The sequence below is a fragment of the Cydia strobilella genome, chromosome 12 (genome assembly GCF_947568885.1).
Source record: "Cydia strobilella chromosome 12, ilCydStro3.1, whole genome shotgun sequence".
In the NCBI taxonomy this organism is placed as follows: Eukaryota; Metazoa; Arthropoda; class Insecta; order Lepidoptera; family Tortricidae; genus Cydia; species Cydia strobilella.
The window spans coordinates 16,300,077-16,326,198 of NC_086052.1; the positions used below are offsets into that span (position 1 = coordinate 16,300,077).

At 45.1% G+C, this 26,122-nt stretch overlaps 2 protein-coding genes across 2 annotated transcripts in view; one reads left to right on the forward strand and one right to left on the reverse strand.

Moving 5' to 3' along the window:
- Positions 1-16: 16 nt before the first annotated feature.
- LOC134746273 (exosome complex component RRP40) lies at positions 17-25,812 on the forward strand. Its single transcript, XM_063680617.1, has 2 exons — positions 17-826; positions 25,800-25,812. The coding sequence occupies exon 1, from the start codon at positions 108-110 to the stop codon at positions 816-818; it is 711 nt and encodes a 236-aa protein (XP_063536687.1). The 5' UTR covers positions 17-107; the 3' UTR covers positions 819-826; positions 25,800-25,812.
- The window catches only part of LOC134746274 (kinase suppressor of Ras 2), a 32,618-nt gene continuing 8,406 nt past the window's right edge, over positions 1,911-26,122 (reverse strand). The window contains exons 5-18 of the mRNA XM_063680618.1: positions 25,619-25,754; positions 25,316-25,514; positions 25,046-25,239; positions 23,905-23,990; positions 23,138-23,271; positions 21,792-21,930; positions 19,744-19,842; positions 18,418-18,506; positions 14,181-14,357; positions 13,403-13,588; positions 12,548-12,681; positions 12,301-12,432; positions 5,245-5,374; positions 1,911-4,589 (exon numbers count right to left, since the gene is read on the reverse strand). Coding sequence (XP_063536688.1) covers positions 4,437-4,589; positions 5,245-5,374; positions 12,301-12,432; positions 12,548-12,681; positions 13,403-13,588; positions 14,181-14,357; positions 18,418-18,506; positions 19,744-19,842; positions 21,792-21,930; positions 23,138-23,271; positions 23,905-23,990; positions 25,046-25,239; positions 25,316-25,514; positions 25,619-25,754 — 1,988 coding nt within the window. The 3' untranslated portion in view covers positions 1,911-4,436. The remainder of the gene's footprint in view (positions 4,590-5,244; positions 5,375-12,300; positions 12,433-12,547; positions 12,682-13,402; positions 13,589-14,180; positions 14,358-18,417; positions 18,507-19,743; positions 19,843-21,791; positions 21,931-23,137; positions 23,272-23,904; positions 23,991-25,045; positions 25,240-25,315; positions 25,515-25,618; positions 25,755-26,122) is intronic.

Consider the following 26,122-nt stretch of genomic DNA (forward strand, 5'->3'; position numbering starts at 1 on the left):
AGTTTGCCCAGTTTTGCCTTGCATTGCGTCAAACGGTTTAAAACAAAACAGAGTTACTCACGTGTTTATTATTGTTTTCGTTACTTTTTCGGGTCAATTTATGTACAATGAAAGTTTCAGTGGGGGATGTTGTTCTGCCTGGCGATTATTGCGAAGAAATCACAAATGTAGGTGAAAAAAGCAAGGTTATACTCGGTCCCGGATTGGGACGCGAACTGGACAAAGTTTACATGACTAAAGCTGGAATTCTGAGAAAACGCAGTCCTAATACATATTGGGTGGACAACCAACAGAAGCGATATGTTCCGTCAAGAGGAGAAAACGTAGTTGGCTTTGTTATTCAAAAAGCGGGAGACATATTTAGAGTGGACATCGGTGGAAGTTGCCCCGCCGCGCTATCCTACCTATCATTTGAAGGTGCAACGAAGAAAAACAGACCCGAAGTTCAAGTTGGTGACGTTGTATATGCGAAAACCTTAGTTGCTAGCAAAGACATGGAGCCTGAGCTAGTGTGCGTGGATTCTCATGGGAAGAAAGGTCGCCTAGGAGTATTGGCAGACGGATTTGTTTTTAAATGTTCACTTAACCTTGTTAGGAAGATATTGAATCCCAGTTGTCCTCTGTTGGAGTCACTCAGGAATGAGTGGCCTTTTGAGTTAGCTGCAGGCATGAATGGCAGAATTTGGATCAAAGCTAAGACTATGAGAGAAACAATTGCAGTTGGAAATGCCATTCTAGGTTGTGAATACTTGGACAACCAGGAAATCAAAAGCCTGTGCAGTAATATTGCAAATATTTTAGCTGGACACATTTCATAATAAATTATGTATACAACTGTTTCTGGTTTTATTTTAAATGTAGGGTCATTGCGCTAGTTTCCGTCCATGCTCTAGTTTTCGTCCACTTGACGGATTAGCAAATAATATATTTCATTTTTAATTTGCTACTTGTGAAATATTATTTTTATCTATATGTCTAAATTTGTGCAGCAATTTAGGTTTATATTCAAATTTCGTCAAGTGGACGAAAACTAGTGCAATGACCCTATGGTCAGAATTATAAGCCTATAAGTATCTCTATAAAAAAAACCGGACAAATGCGAGTCTGACTCGCCCACCGAGGGTTTCGTACTTTTTAGTATTTGTTGTTATAGCAGCAACAGAAATACATCATCTGTGAAAATTTCAACTGTCTAGCTATCACGGTTCATGAGATACAGCCTGGTGACAGACAGACGGACAGTAGTCTTAGTAATAGGGTCCCGTTTTTACCCTTTGGGTACGGAACCCGGCGACGGAGTTTGTTGACGGAACCCTAAAAAGAACTGTTATAATTATGTAGGTATATCTAATAGGGTGACTGCTATAGTTATTGGCCACTACTAACAAATCAGAAAGAAACAAGCCTATTGAAGCCTTATTGTTAAGTGGCCAATTACTATGCCATGCCTACTCTTTAACAAGTTTGCCCACCACTGCCCTAGTCTTTAACTCTTGTCATATTTCAAAACATATCATATTATGTAAATGACATTGCATACCATACAAGGGCCTGACACTTTGATAGAGAAAGATAGTCTTATTGCGATTCCTATAAGAGGAAAGAGAAAATAATGCCATGCTTTGTCTTTATCACCAACCGGGCACTTTTCCATGGTCGGGTTATAGCATCATAGCAAGGAGGCAATGGCGAAATACCGAAATTTATAAGTGTGAAAGAGAAAAAGGATTATGCTGCCATACATGAAACTGTCAATACATGAATATGTCTTTCTCTTACCCCTGGTTGCTCGGTTTCATGTCTATAAATACTTGTATATATCATAGAAAATCATTTTATGCAGAAAACAATAATAGAGAATTGTGACAAGTCATTCTCATCATGTTAAAGGGTGTAATAAAACAATAAAAAACAGTGATGGAGATTTATTTTGGCAAATGCGACTATCCTAATCATTCAAAATCTCATTATTTATGTAAACCTACTGCCTCACACTCTCCTCTATCAATAAATATATGATACATGTCAAGCCACACCCCCTATATACACATCAAGTGGCAACACCCCCCATTTACAACTAAATTCAATAGGAGTGGAGTGACCAGAATAATTTTCTTTTATTATTTAATATTATTAATAAAATTTTGTAAAAGTAATTACAAGTTTTATACTATTCTGATGACAATGTAAGAACCAGGTTAATATTACAGTCATAAATCATTTTAATGATTGTTTTTAACATGAATGTAGGCAGAATACATTTTCGGTAGTCTTATCTAACACTTCAGGTTCACAACAACTATAAATACGCAGAAATTAAACAAAAGCATAATAAGAAAAATCTGCCTACCGCTAGATTTATATTGCAATGATTTTTAAGACCATTTTTCAATTTGTGAAAATGAACACAAAGTACAACATTTTTAACATTAGAGAATTGGTAAACAATCTTGACATGTCCTTTTTATTGAAAAACGCTTTTGAAAAATAAGTCACAGCAAATATGTGACAATTATATAGCATATGATCATTTACATTCTTTTACTTTCTAGAGATAATAATTACTATTTAAAAAAAGCGTTTTTCAATAAAAAGACTCAACAAGATTGTTGACCATTACCAAAAAACGAGGTATAATTATATTAAAATTCAAATGATTAATAAACAATTTTAAGATGAGATGTAACAAATTTTATTTCTCAATCTTAAATATTAACCCCATTTTTACATAATACTTTGTTTTCAACTTTTATAACTTTTTACATGCATATTTCTCGGTCATCATATATTTGTGGACTTTGTGGTGTTCTATTGAAATAGAAATTCCAAGAATAAAATTAAATGTAACATTTAAAAAGATTATTTACTTTTGCCAAGCCCTGCTTTCTCATCATCAACTACAGTTCAACATCTTTTAAGATTTTGAAATAACCTGACAGTTAAGAAACTATTAGTAATAAGTTTGAACAGTATTTACACATGCTTTGATACATAGCCGATGCGTGTACCAACCATGAGAACAATCAAAGTAGGAATAAAATACTTAAGAACTAACTACATAAAGCATATATTTCCTAAAACTGCCAGATAAGAGATTTCCAATTATTAGGCTCAAGATTTCTTTACATATATTTGCCTGGAAATATACATAAATATAACACCTTGTCAAGGTAAGGACACTCGCGGTCGACAAATTCAGTATACTTTAAACGTCAAGTCAACATTATATTAATTTATACAAATTTAACACTTAGGCTTTCACTTGCGCAATTCCTTTGTATCATGCCCAGGTATGATTCTATCATCTGACATGTCCTTACAATTTTCTTTTAGGAAAAAATTTCGTTTGATCGCCGCATAAGTACCATTTTATTTACATGTTTTTTACTCAAAATTATTCTTAACACATCTTAGGTATTAAATATAGGTCATGAGTAAGTAAAAGCCTAGCATATCATCCACATACCTAGTAACACTGTACAATATTTACACATTCAACAAATCTACGTCCAGTTTGATAAGAAAATATAATTTACTCGTTACTCTAGTTACGAGATCAAGGCTTTACAAGTTTAACCAACGAGGTGACTGCAACAATCAAAGAATTTTACAGGATGATAAAGATACTGATATTAATTACATTAGAACACTGTCAAATTTTAAAATATAGGACTGCTTTGTATGCTTCACTGGTACCTCATTGATTTGAGTAAATTAACATTATTTCAACGTAGATACTTTAAAATTATTCTTATGCTAATATAAGTTAGCGTTGACCCTATTGTGGGTACAACCTGTCAGAAGCTTCATTATTGCGGTAGGTTAACGATAAGTCGGTTTGCTACATCAAACACTAACAAACAGAATCAAGGATTTATATTACTTAGATAATTATGTGTTGTTTATGTGTTATATATGAAATTTAACCACCTCTTTGCTGACATTTGAAAAACCACTCACGTTTAATTTTGCACATGCCGCCATGTCTTGCCATTGCTAATGATTATATTTTGAGACACTTTCATTTTTGCGGACTCGATAAAAGCTCCTTCGATAGTCAACTCCGACCCAGAATTTTTATCAGGAACTCGAGTAAAGCGTTGAATTTTTACGTTTACATTGAATTAACTGAAACTATAACTAGGTATAGTTAGAAAATCATGTCAACGTCTTAACGCTATGTATCAGATTACTAAAGACTGTATTTTTCATTTGTCTCGTTTTTTGTTGTTCTAAATGCTCGCTCTCGCATAACTTTTAGAAGCATTTTAAACAACTTCTTTCGCAAAATAGCGCTATTGAACAATTTCAAATGAATACTAACTGTCTGTCCTTCATTTCCCTCATCTGGTTCATGTAGAAACACGGCAGATGGAGTTGAGGGCGTTGGCGTTGCGCTCGCACTCGCGGGCCGCGCCGGTGCGAGCGCGTCAGTCTCAGAAGATGGCCTCGGCCGAGCGCGACATGTTGACGGGGTGCGAGGGCGAGCGTGCGAGACGCTTGCGGGGCAGCTTCTCGAAGGATGCGAGGAGGGACGCGAAGTCGGGGCGCTCCGAGGGCTGGTACGCCCAGCAGCTCATTAGCATGTCCTGGAAAATTATAAAGTTATTAGGGCAGATATAACAAAACATGATAAATTGGGAACTGCGAGTAGCTTGGCATGAGTCTATGTCCGAAAGACGCCGTCTTATTTCGGTAAGTTTCACATCAGTTTTCTACGGTATGTCAGACACCGTCACTATATTAATCTTAATCGGTTTGTAAACTAAGCGTTAGCCGTGCGACTTCCAAAGCAAAGCTCGCCAGTGAGGAAGCCGGACTTATTCTAACGAGGAATGGTTTTTCCTTTTTTAGGTTGGTAGGTAAAAAAAAAGTCGCTTTCGTAAAAAACCGGCGAAGTGCGAGTCGGACTCGCGCACGAAGGGTTGCGTACCATTACGCAAAAAACGGCAAAAAAAAACACGTTTGTTGTATGGGAGCCCCACTAAAATATTTATTTTATTGTGTTTTTAGTATTTGTTGTTCTAGCGGCAACAGAAATACATCATCTGTGAAAATTTCAACTGTCTAGCTATCACGGTTCATGAGATACAGCCTGGTGATAGACGGACGGACAGCGGAGTTAGTAATAGGCCCCTACCCTTTGGGTATGGAACCCTAAAAACCCTTTGGTGGGGACTAGCATGCCAATGCAGACCGCAAGCTTCTTTAAAGTGCAATCGAGAAAGCGTCATGAGGACCAACCTTGACGTCCTTGGTGGAGGACATGTTGCCGAGCGCCTGCTTGACGCCCTTGCCGACCTGCCAGATGATCGCCTCGGCCGGCTGCCCTTTGAACGGGAACTCGAGGCAAAGTAGCTCGTACCATACCGTCCTGCATACAAAAAAAAATATTATAAAATAACAAAAAACCCGACTGCACACTAAAAAGAGGAAAACAAGCCCCACAAGAAATATTGTTTAATCAAATGCTAAAACCAAGCTATGGAATACCGTTTAAACAATATAAAAAATGCACTATGAAATGTGTACCTATATGTAATCGATAGTTAAATAAATTAAAACTTATTCTAAATACTAACTCAATAATTATAATTTATAAATGTTGATGGTAAGTATCGCAGGCGGGGACCAACTTGACCGCAACCAACGAAAATACCTACCTAAGTAACATTAACCTAAGTAACTCCGTGTAAGATGAATACAGTCTAAGGAAAAAACGTGCCTCGGCAATCAAGCAAAATTGATTCTCGGACAGTTGGCTCCTACCTTTGGCCCTTTTTGGACCTTTGGCCTATTAGCTCCATGCATGAATTTATTTTTATTTTTGGATTCATAATTTATATCATTGGAACACCGGAAATGATAAAAATACTTTTGTAAACCTTAACATTATTTTATTAAAAAATATTTAAAATGTTGAAAATTTTTGAGCGGTTGAAACGCTCATAAATTTTTGGCGCGAATTCGACAGAGCGTGATGACGTCACACGTTGGGCGGCCCAACTGACGTTTGCTACTAATGACACTAATCTGTCGAACGCGTGACGTCACGTGGCGTTTCGAGCGTTTCGCTCACTAGCTTTTCGCGGGCAAATTTTTGTACTTTTTATTTATAATTTTAAGTAATTAAATGGAAATTTAAAAACGGAAATGCATTTGTAACATGATATAACGGTAACAAACATCCGAATAAAACATATTTCGTTCAAATATAAACTTCATGCATGAGGCTAATTGTCGGCTAAATAGCATTGACGGTTTCGTTTGTTATTTAACAATTTTAACACATATCACACAAATAAGAAAAACATTTATCCATATATATACAATTTTTTTGGTATTTTTATAAATTTTCATTTTTAATGTCTGTCGGTAGATGGCAGTAAATTGACTATGACGGTAGTCCTCTAGCCTATATGTATATTCTGTTTGATAATAGTAACTTACCCGAACGCGTACACGTCGGTCCGCTTACTGAAAGGCAGATGCAGCGACGTGTGCGGCCGCAGCGCGCGCATGAGCTCGGGCGCCAGGTAGCACAGCCAGCCCGGCGGGATGCCCAGACTGTCGCCGCGAGCACTGAACATAGTAACTTACCCGAACGCGTACACGTCGGTCCGCTTACTGAAAGGCAGATGCAGCGACGTGTGCGGCCGCAGCGCGCGCATGAGCTCGGGCGCCAGGTAGCACAGCCAGCCCGGCGGGATGCCCAGACTGTCGCCGCGAGCACTGAACATAGTAACTTACCCGAACGCGTACACGTCGGTCCGCTTACTGAAAGGCAGATGCAGCGACGTGTGCGGCCGCAGCGCGCGCATGAGCTCGGGCGCCAGGTAGCACAGCCAGCCCGGCGGGATGCCCAGACTGTCGCCGCGAGCACTGAACATAGTAACTTACCCGAACGCGTACACGTCGGTCCGCTTACTGAAAGGCAGATGCAGCGACGTGTGCGGCCGCAGCGCGCGCATGAGCTCGGGCGCCAGGTAGCACAGCCAGCCCGGCGGGATGCCCAGACTGTCGCCGCGAGCACTGAACATAGTAACTTACCCGAACGCGTACACGTCGGTCCGCTTACTGAAAGGCAGATGCAGCGACGTGTGCGGCCGCAGCGCGCGCATGAGCTCGGGCGCCAGGTAGCACAGCCAGCCCGGCGGGATGCCCAGACTGTCGCCGCGAGCACTGAACATAGTAACTTACCCGAACGCGTACACGTCGGTCCGCTTACTGAAAGGCAGATGCAGCGACGTGTGCGGCCGCAGCGCGCGCATGAGCTCGGGCGCCAGGTAGCACAGCCAGCCCGGCGGGATGCCCAGACTGTCGCCGCGAGCACTGAACATAGTAACTTACCCGAACGCGTACACGTCGGTCCGCTTACTGAAAGGCAGATGCAGCGACGTGTGCGGCCGCAGCGCGCGCATGAGCTCGGGCGCCAGGTAGCACAGCCAGCCCGGCGGGATGCCCAGACTGTCGCCGCGAGCACTGAACATAGTAACTTACCCGAACGCGTACACGTCGGTCCGCTTACTGAAAGGCAGATGCAGCGACGTGTGCGGCCGCAGCGCGCGCATGAGCTCGGGCGCCAGGTAGCACAGCCAGCCCGGCGGGATGCCCAGACTGTCGCCGCGAGCACTGAACATAGTAACTTACCCGAACGCGTACACGTCGGTCCGCTTACTGAAAGGCAGATGCAGCGACGTGTGCGGCCGCAGCGCGCGCATGAGCTCGGGCGCCAGGTAGCACAGCCAGCCCGGCGGGATGCCCAGACTGTCGCCGCGAGCACTGAACATAGTAACTTACCCGAACGCGTACACGTCGGTCCGCTTACTGAAAGGCAGATGCAGCGACGTGTGCGGCCGCAGCGCGCGCATGAGCTCGGGCGCCAGGTAGCACAGCCAGCCCGGCGGGATGCCCAGACTGTCGCCGCGAGCACTGAACATAGTAACTTACCCGAACGCGTACACGTCGGTCCGCTTACTGAAAGGCAGATGCAGCGACGTGTGCGGCCGCAGCGCGCGCATGAGCTCGGGCGCCAGGTAGCACAGCCAGCCCGGCGGGATGCCCAGACTGTCGCCGCGAGCACTGAACATAGTAACTTACCCGAACGCGTACACGTCGGTCCGCTTACTGAAAGGCAGATGCAGCGACGTGTGCGGCCGCAGCGCGCGCATGAGCTCGGGCGCCAGGTAGCACAGCCAGCCCGGCGGGATGCCCAGACTGTCGCCGCGAGCACTGAACATAGTAACTTACCCGAACGCGTACACGTCGGTCCGCTTACTGAAAGGCAGATGCAGCGACGTGTGCGGCCGCAGCGCGCGCATGAGCTCGGGCGCCAGGTAGCACAGCCAGCCCGGCGGGATGCCCAGACTGTCGCCGCGAGCACTGAACATAGTAACTTACCCGAACGCGTACACGTCGGTCCGCTTACTGAAAGGCAGATGCAGCGACGTGTGCGGCCGCAGCGCGCGCATGAGCTCGGGCGCCAGGTAGCACAGCCAGCCCGGCGGGATGCCCAGACTGTCGCCGCGAGCACTGAACATAGTAACTTACCCGAACGCGTACACGTCGGTCCGCTTACTGAAAGGCAGATGCAGCGACGTGTGCGGCCGCAGCGCGCGCATGAGCTCGGGCGCCAGGTAGCACAGCCAGCCCGGCGGGATGCCCAGACTGTCGCCGCGAGCACTGAACATAGTAACTTACCCGAACGCGTACACGTCGGTCCGCTTACTGAAAGGCAGATGCAGCGACGTGTGCGGCCGCAGCGCGCGCATGAGCTCGGGCGCCAGGTAGCACAGCCAGCCCGGCGGGATGCCCAGACTGTCGCCGCGAGCACTGAACATAGTAACTTACCCGAACGCGTACACGTCGGTCCGCTTACTGAAAGGCAGATGCAGCGACGTGTGCGGCCGCAGCGCGCGCATGAGCTCGGGCGCCAGGTAGCACAGCCAGCCCGGCGGGATGCCCAGACTGTCGCCGCGAGCACTGAACATAGTAACTTACCCGAACGCGTACACGTCGGTCCGCTTACTGAAAGGCAGATGCAGCGACGTGTGCGGCCGCAGCGCGCGCATGAGCTCGGGCGCCAGGTAGCACAGCCAGCCCGGCGGGATGCCCAGACTGTCGCCGCGAGCACTGAACATAGTAACTTACCCGAACGCGTACACGTCGGTCCGCTTACTGAAAGGCAGATGCAGCGACGTGTGCGGCCGCAGCGCGCGCATGAGCTCGGGCGCCAGGTAGCACAGCCAGCCCGGCGGGATGCCCAGACTGTCGCCGCGAGCACTGAACATAGTAACTTACCCGAACGCGTACACGTCGGTCCGCTTACTGAAAGGCAGATGCAGCGACGTGTGCGGCCGCAGCGCGCGCATGAGCTCGGGCGCCAGGTAGCACAGCCAGCCCGGCGGGATGCCCAGACTGTCGCCGCGAGCACTGAACATAGTAACTTACCCGAACGCGTACACGTCGGTCCGCTTACTGAAAGGCAGATGCAGCGACGTGTGCGGCCGCAGCGCGCGCATGAGCTCGGGCGCCAGGTAGCACAGCCAGCCCGGCGGGATGCCCAGACTGTCGCCGCGAGCACTGAACATAGTAACTTACCCGAACGCGTACACGTCGGTCCGCTTACTGAAAGGCAGATGCAGCGACGTGTGCGGCCGCAGCGCGCGCATGAGCTCGGGCGCCAGGTAGCACAGCCAGCCCGGCGGGATGCCCAGACTGTCGCCGCGAGCACTGAACATAGTAACTTACCCGAACGCGTACACGTCGGTCCGCTTACTGAAAGGCAGATGCAGCGACGTGTGCGGCCGCAGCGCGCGCATGAGCTCGGGCGCCAGGTAGCACAGCCAGCCCGGCGGGATGCCCAGACTGTCGCCGCGAGCACTGAACATAGTAACTTACCCGAACGCGTACACGTCGGTCCGCTTACTGAAAGGCAGATGCAGCGACGTGTGCGGCCGCAGCGCGCGCATGAGCTCGGGCGCCAGGTAGCACAGCCAGCCCGGCGGGATGCCCAGACTGTCGCCGCGAGCACTGAACATAGTAACTTACCCGAACGCGTACACGTCGGTCCGCTTACTGAAAGGCAGATGCAGCGACGTGTGCGGCCGCAGCGCGCGCATGAGCTCGGGCGCCAGGTAGCACAGCCAGCCCGGCGGGATGCCCAGACTGTCGCCGCGAGCACTGAACATAGTAACTTACCCGAACGCGTACACGTCGGTCCGCTTACTGAAAGGCAGATGCAGCGACGTGTGCGGCCGCAGCGCGCGCATGAGCTCGGGCGCCAGGTAGCACAGCCAGCCCGGCGGGATGCCCAGACTGTCGCCGCGAGCACTGAACATAGTAACTTACCCGAACGCGTACACGTCGGTCCGCTTACTGAAAGGCAGATGCAGCGACGTGTGCGGCCGCAGCGCGCGCATGAGCTCGGGCGCCAGGTAGCACAGCCAGCCCGGCGGGATGCCCAGACTGTCGCCGCGAGCACTGAACATAGTAACTTACCCGAACGCGTACACGTCGGTCCGCTTACTGAAAGGCAGATGCAGCGACGTGTGCGGCCGCAGCGCGCGCATGAGCTCGGGCGCCAGGTAGCACAGCCAGCCCGGCGGGATGCCCAGACTGTCGCCGCGAGCACTGAACATAGTAACTTACCCGAACGCGTACACGTCGGTCCGCTTACTGAAAGGCAGATGCAGCGACGTGTGCGGCCGCAGCGCGCGCATGAGCTCGGGCGCCAGGTAGCACAGCCAGCCCGGCGGGATGCCCAGACTGTCGCCGCGAGCACTGAACATAGTAACTTACCCGAACGCGTACACGTCGGTCCGCTTACTGAAAGGCAGATGCAGCGACGTGTGCGGCCGCAGCGCGCGCATGAGCTCGGGCGCCAGGTAGCACAGCCAGCCCGGCGGGATGCCCAGACTGTCGCCGCGAGCACTGAACATAGTAACTTACCCGAACGCGTACACGTCGGTCCGCTTACTGAAAGGCAGATGCAGCGACGTGTGCGGCCGCAGCGCGCGCATGAGCTCGGGCGCCAGGTAGCACAGCCAGCCCGGCGGGATGCCCAGACTGTCGCCGCGAGCACTGAACATAGTAACTTACCCGAACGCGTACACGTCGGTCCGCTTACTGAAAGGCAGATGCAGCGACGTGTGCGGCCGCAGCGCGCGCATGAGCTCGGGCGCCAGGTAGCACAGCCAGCCCGGCGGGATGCCCAGACTGTCGCCGCGAGCACTGAACATAGTAACTTACCCGAACGCGTACACGTCGGTCCGCTTACTGAAAGGCAGATGCAGCGACGTGTGCGGCCGCAGCGCGCGCATGAGCTCGGGCGCCAGGTAGCACAGCCAGCCCGGCGGGATGCCCAGACTGTCGCCGCGAGCACTGAACATAGTAACTTACCCGAACGCGTACACGTCGGTCCGCTTACTGAAAGGCAGATGCAGCGACGTGTGCGGCCGCAGCGCGCGCATGAGCTCGGGCGCCAGGTAGCACAGCCAGCCCGGCGGGATGCCCAGACTGTCGCCGCGAGCACTGAACATAGTAACTTACCCGAACGCGTACACGTCGGTCCGCTTACTGAAAGGCAGATGCAGCGACGTGTGCGGCCGCAGCGCGCGCATGAGCTCGGGCGCCAGGTAGCACAGCCAGCCCGGCGGGATGCCCAGACTGTCGCCGCGAGCACTGAACATAGTAACTTACCCGAACGCGTACACGTCGGTCCGCTTACTGAAAGGCAGATGCAGCGACGTGTGCGGCCGCAGCGCGCGCATGAGCTCGGGCGCCAGGTAGCACAGCCAGCCCGGCGGGATGCCCAGACTGTCGCCGCGAGCACTGAACATAGTAACTTACCCGAACGCGTACACGTCGGTCCGCTTACTGAAAGGCAGATGCAGCGACGTGTGCGGCCGCAGCGCGCGCATGAGCTCGGGCGCCAGGTAGCACAGCCAGCCCGGCGGGATGCCCAGACTGTCGCCGCGAGCACTGAACATAGTAACTTACCCGAACGCGTACACGTCGGTCCGCTTACTGAAAGGCAGATGCAGCGACGTGTGCGGCCGCAGCGCGCGCATGAGCTCGGGCGCCAGGTAGCACAGCCAGCCCGGCGGGATGCCCAGACTGTCGCCGCGAGCACTGAACATAGTAACTTACCCGAACGCGTACACGTCGGTCCGCTTACTGAAAGGCAGATGCAGCGACGTGTGCGGCCGCAGCGCGCGCATGAGCTCGGGCGCCAGGTAGCACAGCCAGCCCGGCGGGATGCCCAGACTGTCGCCGCGAGCACTGAACATAGTAACTTACCCGAACGCGTACACGTCGGTCCGCTTACTGAAAGGCAGATGCAGCGACGTGTGCGGCCGCAGCGCGCGCATGAGCTCGGGCGCCAGGTAGCACAGCCAGCCCGGCGGGATGCCCAGACTGTCGCCGCGAGCACTGAACAGTACATAGTACGTTACGCATTGTGGTCAAAAAAACAGGGGAAACTGCATTCTAATATGAGACACAATTTTACTATAGATATCATTATGTATGAATATTAAATACTGACTTATTCCCGAAGCACAGCTTGGTGACGCTGAACAGTCCAAAGTCGGTAATGATGGCGCGTCCGTTCTCGACGAAAATGTTCTTCGTCCGAAGGTCCTTGTGTAGGATACCGCGCGCGTGCAGGTACCCCATACCCTGTCACATATCATTCATCAGGATTTAGAGACGACTTATAAGCAGTGGGGACACTCCTGCTTTCGGGCATTTTCGGCTCCGTTCGGCTCAGCATTGCTCCGAGCCATTATTAGGGTTGGAACGACTTGACGTCCCTTTGCGTGCACGACCACAGATAAGATAATGACTTGAATTTTGACAACCTTAACCCGAAAGGGATAGTGCCATACATTAGAAAGGGACAACATGATTCGACCCTGAATCGCTGTCATACTTCGGGTTTGTAGGAAGTGTCCTTTCTGTATGGGAGTACTATTACTTATTCTGTGTTATAAGGTTCCAAGGGGTAATCAGAACTATCAGAAGGTAATGGTCTATTCTCAATATTCACTTGTTTGAACTTAGTTTCAGAGATACGCTCACAGTGTAAAGTCGCGTTATCGATGTGATTTACCGAAAATGATTTCGTGTTGTCGAGAAAAATATTCGCTTTTTTAATAATCAAGGCCTTTGTGTATGCATTTCAAATATAATGACTATAAAACCCATGGGAAATAATCGACACAGACACACAAAATAATTATAGTTATAACAATTACAATAAAACAAACATAGCAACAGACTACAATTACGTTGGAGGATCAAAACCAGAACGAGTTACGGAAAAATAAAGGACCAGAAAACTATTAAAAAAAACATACACCTGCGCTATCTGCGACTAGAATACAAGAAAACCATATACCTGCGTGATCTGCTGCGCTATACTAAGACTCTTGTTGGGGTTGAACTTGTCCTTCCGCAGGTGGATGTGCATGTGTAGCGTCATGCCGCCGCACAGTGACGTCACGATGGCGAGTCGCGGCGGCTTCATGCACGCGCCCATGAATAGCACGAGGTTCTCGTGACGGGTTTTACGGAATGTTGCCACCTGGAAAAAACTAAAACATTTTTAAAGGGTTCTTCATTGGGGCCGCTACTAAAACTGCAATTAGATAAATTTTTGGGGCTAGGAGGCCTAAATAACTCAGTTTACTTCTAGATCCCAAAGCCAGACTAAGCTAACTCTGCAAGGCTTTACAGTTAATGACAGAAAGTAGGGAATTGTCACCAATATCACCATATTTACGTGAAAATATGACGACAGGACGTTTATTGTGGCATTTCCCCACTTTGACACGTCAACTTCTGTGCAGAGTTAGCTGAAACAGTCACTAAAATTAAAGTTTTGTTGATACTTTATGGCTTCTGTGACTGCCGATTTATTTTTGTAATTGGGGCAATAAGACCGTCATTTTAGTGGGCCTTTTACATTGTTTTTTTTTTTTCTTTATTTATTTATTAACACAAAGTATACATTCTAAAAATTATGACAGCGAACAAAGGCCCCTAAGGCTTAACTGCCACTGTAAGCATATATATGCATAAATATTCATTCCAGCCTCTGCACTCGTCCTGTTTTAGTATCAATATTGTACTAAAATAACACATCAGATGGATAAACTGGATAAAAAAACCTTTACCTCATGTTTGAAGGTGTCTAGAGGTATGGCGTGGTCGGACAGGGTCTGAACGTGTAGCAGTTTGACCGCGACGGCGCCGTGCCAGCAGCCGCGGTAGACGGTACCGAAGCGGCCTTTCCCAATCACATCCAGGAGTATCAGCTCGTCGTAGGGGATGTCCCATTCTTTTAGCGATAGCTGGAAAGAGAGGAACAGTTAACATATTCAGTTGTAACTCTACAAGAGGATCATTAATGGATTTATAAGCGCCTACTTATTACGGGGCCAATACACTATCGCTCAAAAGTATTTAGGCACTCGCAATTTTCACCATACAATTGTATACAAAAATTATTTTCAAAATCATACTGTTCGATCGCAGAAAAATGACTCTCTTACATGTTGGATTGAACTTTTATTTCTAGGTATATTGATTGTCTTTGTTGCCAAAGACATCCTTTAAAATTTCGAGTTCACTTTATGCAACGATCCCTTATGTACTAGTTCATACAAAATAAAACGATATTGTACTGGAAAACGATTTATGGATATTTTTACGCTTGCCATTTGGTAAATAGGCAATGTAAACGAATATTCTGCACTTCATTTTGAAGGTCGATATGTCTGTTAAATTAAAAAAGTAAACTGCACAAAAAACTGTTACTGCGACTTGGCGGTATATATAATACTGAAAGTCGATTTTGTATACAATTGTATGGCAAAAATTACGAGTGCCTAAATAGTTATGAGCGGTGCTCGTACTAACGAAATAAAAAAATACATCGAAAATAATCGGTACTCGGGAAATAAATGATACCACTGAATATAGTCTGCATCTTCGCAAATGATTTTACACCTAAGACGGTAATCTGTTAGACACAAGCCATTGTTGCTTTTATGTGAGCCGTCGGCCATTGTGTGCCATTGAATCTGAGCGCGTGATACGGCGCGTGCCATTGTCAGACACGATGGCACACAATGGCCGACCGCTAGCATAAAAGGAACAATGGCTTTTGTTTAACAGATTACCGTCTTAGGCATAAATGCATACAAATCGTCAATTCGCAGCGCAATGTATAAATGTAAAATAAAAACAAATATGAAATATCCCTACGTTTCGACATTGGATTACCGGGGTTTAACCACAATGATAAATTAATTCACAAAAATGTAGTTAAATAATAAAGACAAACGCACTTCCTCGAAATACCGCCGGCGATACGCGAAATCGTTCATTAGTACGACGTTGAATTGTTGACTTGGCAGCTTGACACTGACTGACGGTCGCGCGCCAGTTAAACTTAATGGCTCACTAATTATAAGGGGTCAGCCACACGTTATTTAACTTGTTGTTCTGTTTTTAGGTTTCCGTACCCAAAGGGTAAAAACAGGACCCTATTACTAAGACTTCGCTGTCCGTCTGTCTGTCTGTCTGTCACCAGGCTGTATCTCATGAACCCTGATAGCTAGACAGTTGAAATTTTCACAGATGATATATTTCTGTTGCCGCTATAACAACAAATACTAAAAAATACGGAACCCTCGGTGCGCGAGTCCGACTCGCACTTGGCCGGTTTTTTATCACCACAATGTGACGGAGTGATTTTGGAGTGGTGTTTTATTTTAAGGGGTGGGCATTACCAATCCGCCGGACGATGTTGGCCTGTCAGTTGTTCGGAACCGTCTAATTTTTGTTCTAATTGACAGGCTGATATCGTCCGGCGGAATGGTTGGGCCCCTTTATTGAGACTGTTCAGCGTTGGAGGTAATGGCGACCAAATGAAAGCAGGGAATACTGATCTCTAGATTTAATGTTTACAGAAGGCTGGTTAGAAAAAGTGCGTTTATCTACATACATGTAGAAGCTTATATAGGTAAGTACAGCGCCACACTATGACACTACAGATTGGTTATGAACTATTACATACATTGACATAGCTAACTAAGCTTATTGAGCACTTATACTAGTACACAATAGTTTCGGTAGATGTCACCTTTACATATCATAGGACTGTGGTGCCACCTACAGACGATTGAGAGACTTAATCCATCTAGATTAGGTAAGTAGGTATTTAGGTATGCTAATACCTACTTATCTGTTACTTGTTAAAATAGGTCTTAACAGAGACAAATAATCATGAAAACGAAAAACAATTTGCTACGCATTATTTATTTGTTTGATTTAAGACATTAATCAATCCGTGAGAGTGGTTATAAACAAGACAACTACCAATAAGAATTTTAACCTACCCCTGACACAATTATTATGAGTTATACATGTGTTTTGTGTGTATACTAGCGACCCGCCCCGGGTAGTTCAACTAATTTACACAAAACCTTCACAAATTATACATATAAACCTTCCTCTTGAATCACTCTATCTGTTTAAAAAAACCGCATCAAAATCCGTTGTCTTAGTTTTAAGGATCTAAGCATACATACTATACATAGGGACAGACATACATACAGAGCGGAAAGGACTTTGTTTTATACTAGGTATGTAGTGATTAACTTCCAAAGGGATGAATCGATTTGGGTGCGTTTTTAAAATCGAAAATGTTATCTGGAAAGATGCTTCTTAGGGGTCTCTATTGTTTGACATAATTATTGAAAGTCATAATGTAATGATTGTCATATTATCATTAGTCATAATTTGGTTTTTCTCAGAAACGCGTAACTTATCAGGATTGCCATAAAACAAACCTAACCTAACCTATCTATAGGATAACCCGAGGAAAATCCTGAAAAGTTAACGGTTTCGGAATTATGACTATGATAATATGACAATCATTACTTTACGACTTTCAATAATTATGTCAAACAAAGGGACCCCGCTTCTTAGTTATGTTTAGTGAAAATGTCTCTTTTTTTTTGTAGTTATTACGATTACGATATCATGCAAACTTAATTCTAAAATTGCGAGAGGCTATTAAAGAGAAACGCCGGGGCAAGTTGACAAGTGGCGTACTCTTCCACCAAGACAATGCTACCGTCCATGCGTCGCTAAGGCTGCCATACACCAAGCAGGCTTCGAATTGGTGGAGCACCCACCGTATTCGCCTGACTTGGCCCCCCAGCGGCTACAGGCTATTCCCAAAATTAAAGGAATTTTTAAGTAGATTTTGTTTTTGGATAATCAAGAGGTGATATCTGTTGTGGAGGAGTGGTTTTCAGAGGTCGGTCATTTTTTTCAGGAGGCTATTGAAATGCTGGAGCACCGATGGAATAAGTGTATTAGTGTTGAGGGAGACTATGTAGAAAAATAAAAAATAAATCTTGAATGTAGTTTCATTGTAAGAGGGTTAGGGGTGGTGCATACGGATCAACCCTCGTAACTTGCAAGATGGAGCTTTTTACTACATTTCCACAGTGTAAACACATCTTACGAGTGAACTCTCAATGAGACGCGTAGCTGCTGAATCATACAGTTATCGGGTGACCACAGTAAGTACCTATTGTCCAGAGATAACAGACACCGCTGCCGCTGCCCACTACTTGTTGTTTACAAGTAGAAATGGAATTTAAGCCGGTAGTTTATGGCCTCAACTCAAAATAATTTAACATTACAAAAAATATATAATTATTTTAATTGACAATAATTACTTTTAATTCATTTTGAGGCCTGTTGGGGATATCATCATTGGTATTTTTGGGACGAAGCATGTTGCTGATTCTTTACATGTAACTATATTAATTTTTAAGGTTTTCTCAAATTCTGTATTTTATTTTTAATGTAGTGTGCACATTTTTGAGATTATAATATTTAGGTGTCTTTCAGGCTTCCAGTTTGGAAATAAAAATATAACTATTCATTTCTATATAATAATTGTAATGTATTGTACTTATTTTAAGTATTTAATGCTTGTAACGACATACCATGAAATGCTCATATTTAGTGGCGGATTTGCAGTCTTTGCCGCCCTTGGCCCCAGGTCCTGTAGCCGCCCCTTCAAGTTATACAAATTAACCTTTCGTATGCGCATGTCAAAAAATTGCCATATAATTAGCAATCGTGACAACTTCATGTTTAAGTTGAATATTCAACTGGACATATGGAGCAGATCTGCTCCTAAGCATACGAAAGGTTAAGTTAGACTAAATTTTGAGTTATTTCTTGTTATCATCAGCTAATTTTTTGTCACAATTTACCGCCCCTAATATCTTTTCGCCCTAGGCCCGGGCCTTAGGGCAAATCCGCCACTGCACATATTACTTTATGGTGAATAAATAAAAATAGTGACCAAAAATAGTGACTTACGCTATTTTGTCTCGGCCACGGCCCCGGTTGGTTCTGGTTGTTGGCGTCGAGCGAGTCTTGCAGCGCGTCGTTCGTTTCCGCCATTTCTTCTGCAATACAGGCAGTTTTACTACTATACTTGGTCAAGCAAATCTTGTCAGTAGAAAAAGACGGTAAATTTAAAAAATGTAGGCGCGAAGTGATATAGTCCCATATACTCTCACTTTTTCTCTTTTCCGTATGTTTAAGAAACTAAACAAAGCTAAAAGAATACATCTATATTTATTTTAAATGCTAGAGTATGCAAAAGGGTTTAAGTTTACTTCTTAACATATTTTTCATTATTACGAAAGAAAAAGGATCTGAGTGAGGTTAGTTTTTTGGAATCTAATTACAAATCAGTTTAGAAAATTTGAATTTCGCGCCTTTTTCTGCTGACAAGATTTGCTTGACCAACTATAGGATTATATCCAAATAAATGTGTCGTTTTCAAGCAAAAAAATACCACATTGTCGCTTGCCATAAGGACGCTCTGACAGGTTTTTCGTATAAAGATACAAGCTATTTTCGTCCTTATGGTAAGCCGTAAGCGACAATGTGGTACCTTTTTGATTGAAAACGTCACAAATAAGCAAGGCGAGCCTGCATCTGGTTCTTTGGAAGTACAATTGTGGGCATTGCGGCCCTTCAAGCGATCAAAAACATCACATTAAAAATTTTAGAGTTCTAAAACCACTGAAAAAAACATTTGCGGCTCTTTGAGATTCCTAAAACTGGTGATTTCTACTACGGTTGACCCTTTTTCTCGAAAGTTTGCTGTCTTCTGAGTTAATATAATACCCAATGGTCAATTATTGATCAATCTTTAACCTTTTCGACGCCAATGACGGATATATCCGAACCGTAGGTCCAACGCCAAAGACGGATTAATCCGTCACAGACAACAGAGCAACATAGACCTACGTGCATATGCATAAAGGTTAATTTCAGTTTTGACACTTCGGTAGCGTGGCGTCTGAGTGACAGATTTTGTGTTTGACACGGCGTCGAAAAGGTTAAAGTTCTGTCGTAGGTCCGTATGTTCGTAGGAGTCACCAATGCTGCATTATAACACTAAAGAGGCCAATTGGAAATAAGCCGAATAAATTATATAGAATTTACGCTAAATGTGCACTACCATAGAGAAATAAGTAAGCATAGATTGCTCACTATATACAACAATTTTGTTACCAAAACGACTATTATTTTCGTAGTCGACATCTAGGGTCAAGTAGCGGAATTATCAATACTGCTACTATTACTAAACTAATTCATTTTAAATACAGTGCAATACCCTATTGTTCTTACCAGGTTCAATCTCCTCCACTTCAGAACTGAAGTCGACGATCCTCGCCGGCGTCGGCGCCGGCGTCACGTGGTTGGGACTTGACACCGGAGGTTTCACTTCTGCATACAAAATATGTATTACTGTGGCACGTTACATGAACTTCTCAACAACCATAAATGAGCAGTTATTGCGCAACAAGATATCGACAGACGTAAGATTGAATAATAGTGTGTAGCCGAGAAGCTGGCTGGCTAATAAATAAGTGCATTCCCGTTGCCAGGGATGTTTTGGGATTATACTGAGCAACTTTTACTATGGGAAAAAACCACGAAATCGCGAAAAAAAATTTACCCTCCCATAGAAAATGGATCAGCCAAAATGTATGAAACAGCCAATTTTTTTCGCGATTTCGGCGTTGGTCCCGTAGTAAATGTTGCTCAGTATAATCCCAAACCCTCCCTGGCAATGGGAATGTACTTATTTTTTAGCCACCGTGTATACACACGCACGGTCTAAAATATAATACAAGCAAAAGTCAGTACATGGTGTTTGGGGTCGAGTCTAAAATCCCGTCAGTAATACCACCTATCAGACTCAACACGGTTGCCCTAGAAAGGGTATACCAGTACAAATATTTAGGTCATATAGTTACTGCCGACCTCAGGGACGATGCTGACATAGAACGGGAACGTAGGGCCTTATCGATCAGAGCTAATATGATTGCACGCAGATTTGCTCGGTGCTCAAAGGAGAGTAAAGTGACATTGTTTAGAGCTTTTTGCACAACATTTTACATCTGCAGTCTATGGCGAAAGTTCACCCTGAAGTCGTATAAGGCCCTACAAGTACAATATAATAACGCGTTTAGGGCGCTGATGGGGCTGCCGCGATATTGCAGCGCGTCAGGGATGTTTGCGGAGGCGCATGTGGCGTGTTTTAAAGCTACTATGCGCCTGCGAGCCGCGTCCCTGGCGCGGGTGCGACGCGTCCGCGCCAGCTCCAACAGCGTCCTAGAAATGATTGCGGACAAGTTTTGTCCGTATATCACATTTTGCTGCGGACTTCATACGCCCGGCAGCACTGTGGTAAACACGTTGAGAAATAAATGAAGGATGTCAATGTATTTACCACAGTAAATTTATTTTTATTTAATGTAATTTTTGTAATTAATGTAATTTAATGTAATGTTAATTAATGTAATGTAATTTTTGTAGTTTTTGTTTAATGTTATCGTGTTAATGTTTGTGTTTTGTTTAATGTTTGTAATATGTATTATGTACTTATGAGTCACAGATACTCGAAATAAATGAATTTTAATTTTAATATGTTTCTATTTGTCTCTAAAACGGCTTAACTTGTATTTTCTGCGGTTTTCGATTTAAGTCAAGAAATAAGAAAGTATATTAACGTACCAGGGAAGTGTAACTGAAGTATGGCGCCATTCATTTATTACGTATTACGTAAGACGATTTTTGCCAGTTTTTGACCCCCTCCCTTACGTATGTAAGACAAAAATAAGAATAGGCTGACCCCCTCCCCCCTATACGTAATTACTTAAGAATATTAGGAAAAAATGAGTACACGTTTGGTTTGTTTAGTGTTGATTAAAAAAAAAAACATTTTTGGAATGTTTATTTGTACTTACAAAGATACTGGAGCCCGTTTAAGCTAACTCTGCACCGTGTTTGATAGCATAGAGTGTGGAAGTATTATTTTAAACGTCATAATTTCATAGAAATTAAATAAACGCATCTTAGTGATCTTACGTAAGAACTATGAAAACCCCCTCCTGCCCCGTTGTAAGAAAAAATAAGATATGTTCGACCCCCTTCCCCCTAAATCGTCTTACGTAATAAATTAATGGCGCCTATGTGTGGTGGTAGCACTAGCGCTAGCAATAACTAACAGTCGTACGAAACAAGCCAACATGAACCTTACTGCAACCACATAAGGTACCTGGAGGGGCTTGTGCGGTGGCGCAGCCTGTAATAATAAATAGTCACTAGCGCCGGTCGAACTGTTGCTCGAGACAAGCCAACATGAACCTTACTGCAACCACATAAGGTACCTGGGAAGTGGAACTGGGGCTTGTGCGGCTGCGCCGGCTGCAACACGTGCGGAGGGTGGTGGGGGGTAGAGGGCGCCACTAGCGCTGGCGACGAAGGTGTGGAGCTGTTGCACGAGGAAGAGTTCGATAGGTCATCGCCCTGCAATAAACGATACTATTCACATCCATACTAATATTATATATGCGAAAGTCTGTCTATCTGTTTGTGTGTTTGAGGTATCTTCACGATTAAATCGCTGAACCGATTTAGTTGAAATTTGGCATAGAGATAGTTTGAGTCCCAGAGAAGGACATAGGATAGTTTTTATCCCGAAAATCACCCCTTAAGAGGGTCAAAAGCGGGGTGAAAATTGAAATAATTAATGAAGTGCCAGATAATTTGTGTACATAACACATAAGCAGGCATCGTAAACTGCGAGCGAAATCTATTGAAGTACTAGGGTTGTTGTCTAGGATTTCGCTCGCAGTTTACGATGCCTGCACATAAGCAATTAAGCATATGCTCCAATTTCATGATTGCTATTACACTTTATCCAGGAGCTATTCTTACTCTAGCTGCGGTTACTAAGTCCACGCAGACGAAATCGCGGGCAAAAGCTAGTCCGTAAATATTTACGTTAAATGTAGTGTATGAACTATGAACTATATACTGAACATTCAGGGGTCGACAAACCGCGAGTTTTTGGAGGTAAGACTGCAGCTTGTCAAGGTAACCAAAAGATTAACAATTAGAGTTCTTAAGCCAAATCATGGATGTCTTAAGTCATGGAAAAGGGTTTTTTAAATTTGTGGCTTTTAAGTACATTATAAGGACCCCTAGGAAACTATTGATACTTGATAGGAATGGAATCGATTGGCATGTGGAAAATAAAAGTTTTAATTTTCATACAAATTGTATGGGAAATTTTTCCTCGATTTATGGCTTTTCTAGTCGTTAATTTTTTTTTTTACATAAATATACAAGCTTTTGATCCTGGATAGGATCGATTGACATAAAAAAAAAGTTTGCCAAAAATTTCGTTTTTCTCGCACTGTTTTTTTTTTTCAAAAATCTGTAAACGCCAATCTTCATTAATTTGAAAATTGAGGGAAGGTCTTCTAAGAACATTTTCGCATAGCAGCACGGGATCTGGTAGCTGCCCTCACTGACCCACTAAGAAAATCCTGCCTGTATACTAAAAATACGATAATAATAAATACCATCGCATGCCTCACTCGGCGGCCCACTCAGTTTACACACAAATAGTCGCATCATCCGTAGCGCTCGTAGCGCTTGTAGCGCCGTGGTAGCACTCGTAGCAGGGCGCACGCTAGACGCGGTGAAAACAAAGCTAGTGTTAAGTTACCGGGTGTTTCTGCCTCCTCTCCTTGTGGCGGTGCGTGCGCTGTATGGTGCCGAGCAGCGAGCCGCGCGACGCGCCCGGCGACCCGGCCGAGCCCGCCGCCAGGAGGTGCAGGAGGGGAGTAGGCCCAAATGGACCTGATAACAAACAATACAAGGGGATAACATTCACTACTCAACAATTCATTATTTCAATGGTAATTTGCACCTTTATTCATTAGAAAGGTTGCCGCGGAAAGCAGCTAAAGGAGATAACCGAACGTATAAATGATCCTTACATGAAACAGTCGATCAGCGTTTTTTTATTTTTAATATTTATTAAATTTGAAGAGCAACTCACTCTTGATCAAAATGTTGAATATGCCAAAATTGTTTCAAATTGCCCTAAGACAGATTTTCTGTTTCTACAATGGGGACGCGAACATTGTCAGGATGGCCGAGTTGACGGCGAATTTAAGTTATGCGCGCTGTAGACCAACGTACCAATATATAGTTTGTCAAAGGACTGTCTTATTTCAAACATAGACAGAGAGAATCATATTATCTTTATCTTACACTAGTACTAGCACCCTAAAGAAAAGGATGAGTATAGTTTTTTTTTGTTCTTATTTACTGCCAATTTTGTTTGACCAACTATAAAAGCCTGACCAGGAATATATGATCACGCGCCATGTTGCGGAATTTCACTAGAACTAATTTTTTCATACTATACTGAACTGTCACCCTATACACGAGAATAACAGCGCCCTCTTTATAAAAATAAGAACTTACTCTCTTTGAAGCTAACTTTGTCTCTAAATGCGTGGACTAACTCGACAGGTAGGCCGCACGATGGAGGTACTTTAGCCTCGCAATCTCTGCAACAAATAATAATATACAAATAAAAGACTGAGTCTTATTAGATCACGATATACGTTTTTTAACATAATTTTAAATGGAATAAAGCTAAACTATGGTCACTTGCATAAGTTGCATAGCACTTACCTTTGACATTAAACTTACACTACGTTTAAGTCCAGATCCGAGTTAAGAACATCATCTGTCTATTGTAGTAAGTACAGTGAGGTTTGAAATTACATGGAGAAATTATGAATGGTTTCATGCTAATCACGGCATATGATTGTGAACTTTATACTGATGGACTAAGGTCTAAACTCACTTAGTGCCTCTAAGGAATAAGGTATAGACCATATTCCTTACGATATATAATACTGAAGTTAGTTCAATAATACAATAGTGAACCCTAATTGAGTAGAATAAGGTGTAAACTCACCTATGACGTTTAAACTTACACTCTTTACACTTCAACCCCGATCCGAACAGCGTCTGCCATGTCGCACGTCGCGGTCATATTGAAATTCTTGGCGAATCGGTGCGCTATATCGCGCGCCATACGATAGTGAATCTTACATGTATGGAACAAGGTCTAAACTCACTTGTGACATTTAAACTTGCACTCTTTACACTTCAACCCCGATCCGAACAGCATCTGTCATGTCGCACGTCGCTGTCATATTGAAATTCTTGGCGAATCGGTGCGCTAAATCGCGCGCCATACGATAGTGAATCTTACATGTATGGAACAAGGTCTAAACTCACCTGTGCACTCTTTACACTTAAGTCCAGATCCGAACAGCATCTGCCTTGTCGCACGTCGCGATCATATTGAAATTCTTGGCGAATCGGTGCGCTATATCGCGCGCCATACGATAGTGAATCTTACATGTATGGAACAAGGTCTAAACTCACCTGTGACATTTAAACTTGCACTCTTTACACTTCAACCCCGATCCGAACAGCATCCGCCTTGTCGCACGCCGCGATCATATTGAAATTCTTGGCCAATCGGTGCGCTATATCACGCGCCATACGATAGTGAATCTTACATGTATGGAACAAGGTCTAAACTCACCTGTGACATTTAAACTTGCACTCTTTACACTTAAGTCCAGATCCGAACAGCATCTGCTTGTCACAATAATCGCACGTCGCTATCATATTGAAAGTCTTGGCGAATCGGTGCGCGATGTCATGCGCCATGCAGCGGCCTACGGGCGTGCGCGGGGAGCGGGGAGTGGCTCCGATCACGCTGTACGGTAGTGAACCCTGTGGGGAAGAACATAAGGTTTGTTGTATGATGGCGGCACGAGGGAGGAGGTCGCTGTAGTCCACATATACTCACGGCGAGGCTGCCGTCGCGTGCGGAGGCGGGGGTGTGCGGGGGGTCGGCGGGCGGCGGGTCGGGCGGCGCGGGCGCGGGCGGCGGGCCGGGGGTGGGCGGGCGCGGCGCGGGGGAGGGCGGCACCGGCACCAAGGGGGTGGCGGGGGGCGAGCCCAAGCCTTCCAAGTGGGAGGGAGCGGCTTCCGCGCCGGAGTTGTCGCTGAAAACAATACAATCTTTAAGTGAAACACTAACTTTTTAAGATGTAAAATATCCGATTAATTTCACTCTATACTGATGTAAGTATACGTTTGTAGATCTTACCTTACGTCCTGTCCGACTTCGTCCGGTCGTCCTGCGAGCTGACTCTCGTGTGACCGCGACTTGGTGAGGTTCGTAGGTGCCGGGAGATGAGAATTCTCTTTCCGTTTGTTTAAAGGTGTCCTAGGTGATTTGCCAACTGAAATAAAAAAAAATCTTATTAGTTGGTCGTAATTGACTTTAGGCGGAAAACCAAAGTTATAACATTTAAAACTTTCGCGGTTTGAACACATATTAAATCACATTTAGAAACGGGTCTATCGCGAATTTATTTTGTTACCTTTATTTACCGACGTTTCGACGCAGGTTTCACTGGTCGTGGTCGCGGCTAACTGACGTCCCAGCGAAATGTCAAAACAGAGATTTGTGTGAGTACCCCACGAAAAGTGCATTTAAAGTTTGAGGTAGACATCACATTTTCAAACCACCCACTACACATAAAAGTTAATTATTGTCAATAGTCCGACACACAACACTCACAACATCCGCGTACACATCCGAAGATAG

Coding starts and splice junctions, on each gene's coding strand:
- LOC134746273 (XM_063680617.1), top strand. CDS start 108: ATGAAAGTTTCAGTGGGGGATGTTGTTCTGCCTGGCGATTATTGCGAA.